Consider the following 9,507-nt stretch of genomic DNA (forward strand, 5'->3'; position numbering starts at 1 on the left):
AACACATAGAACAGTGAAAAAATGGCCTCTAAAATACTGCAGCTCATTGAACTGTGCCTTTTTTCTGCTCCTAACACGCCTGTCTCCTTAGGTAGTGCATTCTTATTATATCCCTTAAAAATAGATGTGAACCTCCCAAGTCAGTGAGTTCCTGTAGCCTCCCCCTGGAAGTTTTAATTAGAACACCAGTCATTCGTGTTATCGTTGTTTCAAGAGGGCTGCTTCCACATTCCTGAGCTGCCCACTTCATCACAGGATCAGAGGCCTGCAGTGAGTGGACTGTTTAGGACAGCTGCCTCATATTTACTCTGGATTTTACCTCAAGAGTAAGATCTAGATAATTTATGTTACTGATGGAAAGGAAACATAATGTGCTGCTATTTGGCAGAATTCCTACAGAGTCATAGCAAGTCTCTCACAACATAAATAGCAAGAAAAACTCCAACTACCAGCTTACACATGCGGTGAGCTTTCCAAATACACACAAATAGTATGATAAGAAACTACTGGTGCTGTGTCACACCTTTTAAAGTGTGTTTGTGTTTTGCAAAACATACTTGCAGCATTGTTAGAGGTCTATAGATTTGTAATAACTGAGGTTTTTGATATTACAGCTAAAATGATCATATACCTCAAGATAAAACTCAATATGACTTGAATAAACATGAAAACACAGAACCAGCAATGCTCAGAAAAACAAAACAAACTTAACTTCAAAGGTCCAGGGCTGAAAAATTAAGCCAGTGCACACTGACCCAGATGTTTCTCAAATGGCTCATTGAAGTTGGCTCACAAAATGAATCAGTCCCCACAGAATCCCATGTTCTATATTCCCAACTTTATAGAAAACATCAACACAGACTGGAACAAGAATTGATTTCTGGTGTTATTTTTTGGGCTCAAATTTTGCATTATTAGGAGCATGCCTGGTTTGAGTGACAGATATGTCCAGACTAGACCAATAGATGTTCTTTACACTTCACCCTGTACACTTCAAATCACTGAATCAAACCTTTTACTCTGTTGCCATGTGTGCCTTGTGGAGCATTTTAATGTAATTATCTAACAAACAATATGAACTGCTGTTTGGTAAACTGTAGTAAGAGCCTATCCAAAAACTGCGCTCCAGTATTTGTGAAAGGAGTTCTGCATTATTTACTTTCATATGTTACAATAGATGTTACAACTACTGTGGCAGATATCTCTGTATGGATGATGCACCCATGCAGTATTCATACACACAACTTAGCATTCGACCCTCACTTGGTCACTTGAGGCTTCAAAAATCCATGATGGTGGTAATGGCTGAAATGTTAACGTCAAAGCTTCAAAATGGGGGTTCACGCATCAGTGAGTTACCTCATGGTTACCCATTGGTTTGGTCATTCATATACTTCTGTCTTTACCTCTCTGCAGGCGATGCCATTTGAATTTTTGGGGTTAAAAGAACAAAAATTATTTTTGTGGTTAAAGTAAAACAAGCAGAAAAAAAGCATCAGGAAATGCTTTTGGGAACCACTGTTCTCTTGGAAAGTAATACCGCTGTTATAATGTTAATGTCTGTATTTTATGTACCACTCAGACAATTGCCTTCTTCAAAGTTCATTGTTATTTCCAAGATGAATTCTACACAGCATTGGCCAATTGAAAGCTTGAATAAATGGCTTAATTAAACTACCTTTAAACATAACAACACTACTACTACCAATAATAATAATGACAACTTTGGTAAATTAATACAAAATGATACAACATAAATAACATTTTCATAATAACATTTGCCATTTATATTGTCACAGTCGTTCCACAGGTCATTCATAAGCCAACATCTAAGTAATGTGCTTTATTTGGCTAAATGAAAAAAATAAATGTAGAAAAATCCCCCAAACTGACCAAATTGTTTAGTTGTGCAATTGTTTAGTTGCTCTCTGAACTTAACCATAGCTGCCTCACTGGATTCAGACTACATGAATGCATCTGGATTTAGTGAAATATAATTGGTGACTGTCATCTTCCAGCCAGTAGCCATCATTATAGTATTTGTTTGGTACTGTCATTCATACTGGGGAGAGAAGTAGGGAGCAAAAGGTCTTTTGGTTCATATGAACTGACCTGCAATTGCATGTTGCTGCCCCCTGTTGATAAACTGGTCTGCATGTTGTGTTTACAGCATGACTGTGAAATGATGTGTTGTTTTCGAGCAACAAAAGATTCTTTTTAATCTACTAAACATTTTCTTTCATTTTAAAATCTTGCAAGTAAACGGGTTTTGATCTGGAGGTTAGACATTTTCTGCAGAACTTATTTTCTATTTATACAACATACAAACTGACAATACATTCTCCCTCTGCCAAACCATGTTATCAGATAGAAAGGGTTGTGAGCAAGTAGAAAATACTTTAGTGACGAAAAACACAAAATATAGGATTATTATGAACCACTCATCAAATGATTTTAAATCAACCACTGCATGTGAGTTTGTCCTGGAACTGTAAAACCTGACAATGTGGAAACATGGGATTCAGTTTTAACATAACAGCACGCATCAGCCTAGGCTATTTCTCCCATGGACTGTAGGAGGATGGCTTCTGCAAGAAACAAAGGGCCCATGCTCTTGGCTCACAATGGGTTAAGTTGTGTGAAAAGCCGAGTTGGCGTTGATGGTATTCATACAAACTGATTAACGATACTGATCAACAAAACACGCGGGATTGTAATGTTTAGTACGAAGGGGAACGAAACTCCGAGTCGTAATTGATTAGTACTGGCGCTGAAATGATGTAATTACCTACAGTAAGGCTTTTGCACGAAATATTTTCTTTGCGCACTTGTTCAAATCATTAAGTATTAACAAGCTATTTTTAATGAAAGTCGCCGTATGCCTTAATTGCAGAATAATGATTGATAGAAGAGAAAGCGCCAGCCTGCAAGAAAACAAATCTGTCTAACTGTAGCTTTGAAAACAGCGAGCCTGCTTTCGACCTGATCAGGAACTTGGTTTTCAAGGGAGAGCGCCCCGCCCTCTTGGTACTTATAACAAGAAAGCCTGTTTGCAGGACGCTCAAACATAACAGGAACACTGGAGACCACATCGCTGCACATGAGCCATACCTGGAAGAGAACTCTGGCTATAAAGACTCTACGGATTACTCTGTCTGTTTCGCCTTTTTACGGCAAGCGAAGGAGCAGAAGTGGCCATGGATTTTCTCAATCAGAACTATCTGAATGCGCGCAGCCCATATGACTATACTTTTAATTTCTGGAACGACTATCTTGGGCTGACGACTTTGGTTACGAAGAATAACAAGCTCAGCATGCCCCAAAATCCCAACTCCATCACCGAGTCCCTGAAAGCGACTCTGGGCTTGGACGATTCCCCGGCGTGTCCGTGCATAATCGCGGGTGCCGTTGGAGAAAGCGGGCACCTGGATTGTTGCTGCCCGTCCGGGAGCCCCCCACCAGCTTCCATCCTGGACTTGAAAGAGCGTTTCTCGATACTGAGCCCCTTCCAAAATCAGCTCGGCGTCCAGCTGCCGGAGCGGGAGGTGGGTTTTGGTGGGAACTTCACTGGGTTCGATATGTTCGGCATGGAGAAGAAGATGCGCAAACCCGCTTCCAGAACCAAACAGGAGCCGAAAATCTGCGTCTTCTGCCGAAATAACGGAGCGCCCGAGGAGGTGTACGGCTCCCACGTCCTGAAGACTCCGGACGGCAGGGTTGTGTGCCCGATTCTGAGGGCTTATACCTGCCCCCTTTGCAGTGCCAACGGGGACAATGCTCATACGATAAAATATTGTCCACTGTCAAAAGACCAGCCATCCCAGCGACCATTAAAGGGTGGGAGGGCTGTGGGTGGTAAGAGGATGAAAATATTTTAAACAAACAAGACTATAAAGTAAAATAAATTGCACTGAACAATTTCCAGATGACTGTTTTGATTTCGGCTCTAGCCTTTATCCCAGTTTCATAAACATATTGATTTTATCTTTTTTGTTTCTCTTAAGATCTCTTATATTTTTATAGTTCCTTTATCCACATAGAATAATTTTATGCTTTATACATCGGATTTATTTTTCTTTATAGTCTGTAGTTATTTTGAGTGTGGGTATACATACACATATGTATCAATAATCACAAAGTGTGAATAAATACAAAAAAAATAAATAAAAAGTATTTTGGTCATGTAGGGAACACACTGACATTGGCAAAGGGGATGAATGTCATAGCCTTTTTCTACCAAGTATTTTTGTATGGTGAGCTAAGCTTGCCTCGATTTTCTTTCACGTCTTAGAAACCAAAGTTATGTTTGCCATTAAAGAAGCTCAAGAATGTGTCATTAGTGAATACTTGTGTGAGTCTGACTGGAGGAGGAACTCTTTGATCCCATCTGCCTGCCTAAAAACTCCACAACATATTTTCCAACTTGCTGTAAAAGTTGACATTCAATCTGCAAGGCAGGAAGAAAAAGAAGAAAAAAAAAGACAATGTGGCCTCTGTTTAGGGCTCATATTCTCTGGGGAACGTTCTGATCAGTCGTTGTAAAGCCAAACCTCTGTTCTAATCATGTGTGATGAGACAGTTACCCGATTTTACATTTAATGAGAAATATTATTCAATATGTTTTATGTTTACATTCCCAAATAAGGGTGACACACTGGATTTCTTTTCTCTGTCAGTTCTCTCGTTCTTTATGGTGTTTATGGTTTGGTTTGCCCTCACAATGTATTCACCACAGAGTCTCATAAGCATGTCTGCTTTGCATTATGAAACTAAGTAAGTCCCATTTACCTTTCATTCTGTGTCGGGGTGAAGAAAATGGCAAATGAATGTTCGCAAACAACATGTTATCCCATTATTACATTTCTGAAGAATCCCAAAAAAGATGCAAAAATGTTGTGAATGTATGATTGAAAGTGTCACTTGCAGGACTGCACATTTCTGACAGTTTTGTTTACCAAAGGAATACAATTGAATTGAAGAAAAAAAAGAGAAAGATTTGCTGTATTGTGTATAAAGTGATGTTTAATCAGTATTTTAACATTACAAGTGACTTCAGAGGGCACTACCTCAACAGGATTTTGTACTTACACGTAAAAATGTCAACAGCAGTTTATTGATATAGTGCTGCCATTTATAATAAGGGTTTTGATAGGTATTTTTGATCTTTGTATAACATAATTGTATTTTCATTTTGTTGCATTTAACATAATGGAAGTAAGTTTCCAAAAAGCTATAGCATTGCTCACCAAAAGGTGAGACTGTCTGTAAATAGTGATATACCCATACTTTTTAAAATTTAGTTGTTCAATGTTGCATTCTTGAGAGTGTGCAAGAGAGCGGATATTGAAAAAAAGCTGACAAAATTTGCCACTTTTAACAGAGGTTTTTTGGATTAAATGAATAAGAGAAAAAGAAACACTGTTGAACTTTGTTATTTATATTTTACCACAATTTCCTGTATGCTGCTGTGCAGAATAACAACATATAAATACACTAGAGAAATAAAAACGTATGAAATATTTGGACCTATGTGGTTGTGTTCTCTAATTGGTTTACCCTTTTCTAAACACAAAGGTTTTTGTTTAAGTTTCAGATTACTGATTTAGTGATTCCTAAACTACATTAAACCAAGCGGGGGGTGGGGGGTGGAGGGGGTCGACTAGAAACAAAGAAATGGCTTTGCTTGGCCTAATTGGCCAGCTAGCTGACTGTCTCACTCATGAGTTAACACAGAGCCTGTGTGTGGATCACATATGCCCTGCTTAGGTTACATTTACTACTTTGCATTTTACCACACTTAACCTTTGCTTTTTGGATGAATTCAGACCGATCTGTTGCTCTCATATCTTAAAGATTTGTTTCTGAAAGGCAAACACACTGCCATGGGTTGCTCACAGTTGTTTAGGGAGGTCTTCCCACACAAGAATGTCTTGGCTTATGCCTCACCATTCAAACAGATCATGTTTGTGCTGAAGTGGATTGAATAGCTGGCCCTCCCAGCCTTCTCTGCTTGCCATCTGTGGAATGGCTGCTGCAGACATATTATGTGGCTCAAAAACAGGCAGGAAGCCTTGCTGCCTTGCTTCTTGTTTGTTGGAAAAGAAATCATGGCTGTACACAGTTGTGCAGCTGTGAGTGCTTCTGATTTACTCCAGCAGCTTGGTTTGTTACAGATGTTCTATAAATGATGGAAATGTACTAAAATCATGATGACTTCATGAATCGCCCTACTGTCTTTTGTCTGTCTCACCAGGCAAACAACCTTAGACACTCTTAATTGCTGCTGATGCTAAGCATACAAACATATATTAGCCTGAAGCATTCGTCTGGTGTCAGCCACTTCTTGGCAGTTCCTCCCTCCCCCCGTCCCTGCTTTCCCTCCTCTGTCTTCTCCTCCTCTGTCTTTATGTATCTCCAGCTGAGGCTGTGGCATTAAAAATGGATGACTACTAAGTGCAACAGGGATTTATCTCAGTGAGAACAGTGGTGAAAAAGCCTGGCGGGCTAGCATTTCAGGCAAACACAGTAAGATAACAGGTCTTATTTCCACTACACTGCAGCTTCCATTAGCTGCTCTGCAGAGAGGGCCCATATAATCTAGTTAGTTCCACCATTTATGAGATATGTATCTTTCATGATCATATAATTCGCCTTAGTTGGCTGGTTTTTTTTGGTGGGGTGGGTTATGGAATATAGCGATCAGATGTGAAACAGCAACATCTGGCCAGTGACTACATATTCTTTGTTTAAATATGAAAGATGAGTGAGAGAAATGTTTTAATTAAAAGGCAAACATATTTTGCAGGTGTTGACTTAGAGTACCATTCACTGAGAATGAGGCGACTGGATCTGGCATGTGATGAAGATTTAGCTAATGCTCTGCAGCAGCAGTTTGTCTTTGCTGTTAATGTGATTTAGAAGAGTCATTAACTCATATTGCTTCTCATCATGGTCGCTACATAGAAGGTCTCCTGTTTAAAGAGATGTAGTTACAGGAGATTAGTGGTTCCCAACACTTCTTAGTCTGATGTACCATCTAAGTCCTCTTAGATGGGATGAGATGCAACCTTCAGCATTCAGTGCACGAAAAAAATGTCTGTAGCCAATCCAGTAGTTGCACCTACTAAGACAGAAGTGACTTTATCTAGTATTATCAGTGTTTAGGTTTGTGCCATTTTTATTTCTTATCTGCAGCTGCCTTCGTGTTAATGATGCAGATAACATTTTAATAATGAGCACTGATATATAGATTTTGTATATTATGAAAATGACAATTTTCAGTTTTTAATGAAAATTATTTATGTATGGCACAACTGACCCTGCTTGGAGCCTGATCTAGATAGATGTGGTTTTGTTTTGACTTGAAGTGTCAAATATTAGATTTTCTCATGCACTCTAGGCGATTGTAAGTCCCGAACATGTCATGATGACATGTGACATGTCATGAACCATATCCAGGTTTTACTGGGCAAAAGACAATTTACTCTCTGGACAGATTGCTAGTGTATTGCAGGGCAAAACAGTGATCCATTTTAACAGAATTTCAATTACTAAGAAGTATATAATAAATTAAATGAAGAGTAAATAAGTAAATTGTAAAATGAATTCATTTTGCCATTGTAAATTAGTGTATTTTTTATTTATTTATTGTTTAGAAATTAGAATCTTAAGAATTCTCTTAAAATTTTATTTGATGTTTTATTTTCTAATAAGATCAACTGAAAAAATGGCATTATAATGTAAGACCTTTGCTTGCATACCCACTCACTAATTTATACAGGGGCAAGGCAGCATATGTGCTTCTCCAGGCAGGACAAAGCAAACACTCAGATGTCACGGCTAAATGGCCTGATGGCCCATTTGCATAGCAGTCTTCTCTTTCGTTGACCCATATCACAACAATGTGGAATAATAAGTTACAGATCTACAGAATCCATTTATGGGTACAAGGCAACAAGGATGCTCCTGTTGCCTAGCAACTCATGGAGATAAAATTGAACAGCAGTTGAGCATGAAAGTCATTCCATACATTGAGGTAAAGAAAACACCTTTAGCCTTTATATTTAATGGTTTATTAGTGATTTGATGCGGCTTTGATTTTAAAACTGGAAACAAGATCCTTAAAATAAATTGTAAATTGTGTATTTTTTTAAACAGATTGCCACCTCATGTAGTGATAAAGGGTATTACAAAAATATTCATACATTTTTTGTGACACTTTCTATATTCTGTGTTCTTTAAAGCTGCTGATGTGGAAAAATCATAATGGCATGCATGGTGTTGGTGAACTCTCTGTCAACATCTCGACAGTGGCTATTCACTGGACTTCATTCCAGCTCTGTCCCACTGAAGGGCAGATTACAGCTTTGATGCTGTAATTAAAATTTCACAAAGGATTTATCTAAAATCAAAACTCATTGCTGTTTAAGTGAGGTGGACAGGTTATTAAGTTTCTTTCTCAGCATGATCAGCTTACAGCTCAGTGGCTGTTTCACGGGTGCAGATGTACTGTCAGTTGAAATAATCCTCTAAGTCTCTGGTGCATGGATCTGCAGAACAAAAGAACAATAAATAATACTAGTATTTATTCAGGCAATGTGCATTTTTTAAGAGTGTGCTGTATTTAAAAAATGGTTGGCTTTTGAAACAAGTATTTTCCTGTCTGCTTATGATTGAAATGGTGGTATTTAGATATTTGCTTTTGTGCTGACTGACTAATAAATGACATCCAGACTTCAAATAATATCTGCTACCATTCACTCCTCACATTGCAGTTATAGACTGCAGCGGTGTAGGAGTATCTTTTAAACTGTTCCAATATTAAATGCATCCCACTAAGCCCTCTATCAGAGGAGATAATCAAAGCTACTTGATGTGTCAGAAGGAGCAAACATGCTGCCATACCTTATCAATTAAGTATCTGAGAAAAACCTTTTCAAAAGATTCAAACAATAGTCATGTTTTTCTCCTACCAGAGCATTCATTTTTTTATTATTTTCTTTTGGTTTGATTTATCTAGATTTCATGGGCAGCTTAACTGCAGTGGCTTAATAGTGTTTTGTTATTTGTTCTCTGGTGTAGTGCTGCCTCAGTGCTGTCATTATACCACTTCTGAATCATTGAATTCAGGTCAGCAGGTTTCAGTGGGAAGTTTGTATGGCCAATTAAATGTCTTTGAAGTGGTCTGTAGTTGTTCAAGTCACATACATGGCACATTTGTGTTTGAGTTTAGTTAGGCTGCCTGTTTAACACCGGACTGCAGAAATTCTCCTCTTCTCATCAATAACTACTTTCTCTATAAAATTAAATAATCTGATAAATGAAGTAAAATTTGACCAAATTGCATTTGCAGTCAGCACTAAATACACAATAAAAAATGTTAGTAAGCAAACCAATGAAAGACAAATTAGGTTTCTGATGAGATTAAGGACATTAAAGATCTTTTAGGGAAGGACTTGACTGAATAAAGAAACAAGGAAGCGTTATGACCAGTGTTGGTCGTTACTT

General features: G+C 38.2%; 1 protein-coding gene across 1 annotated transcript; it reads left to right on the top strand.

Annotated features, from left to right (window-relative positions):
* The first annotated feature begins 2,726 nt into the window (after positions 1-2,726).
* Positions 2,727-5,525, top strand: nanos1 (nanos homolog 1). Its single transcript, XM_085469589.1, has one exon. The coding sequence runs from the start codon at positions 3,198-3,200 to the stop codon at positions 3,876-3,878; it is 681 nt and encodes a 226-aa protein (XP_085325715.1). The 5' UTR covers positions 2,727-3,197; the 3' UTR covers positions 3,879-5,525.
* Positions 5,526-9,507: the final 3,982 nt, after the last annotated feature.

Source organism: Copadichromis virginalis, linkage group LG2, assembly GCF_057382275.1.
Source record: "Copadichromis virginalis isolate Kocher_CV1m ecotype Utaka linkage group LG2, C_Virginalis_male_GT1.1, whole genome shotgun sequence".
Lineage (NCBI taxonomy): Eukaryota > Metazoa > Chordata > Actinopteri > Cichliformes > Cichlidae > Copadichromis > Copadichromis virginalis.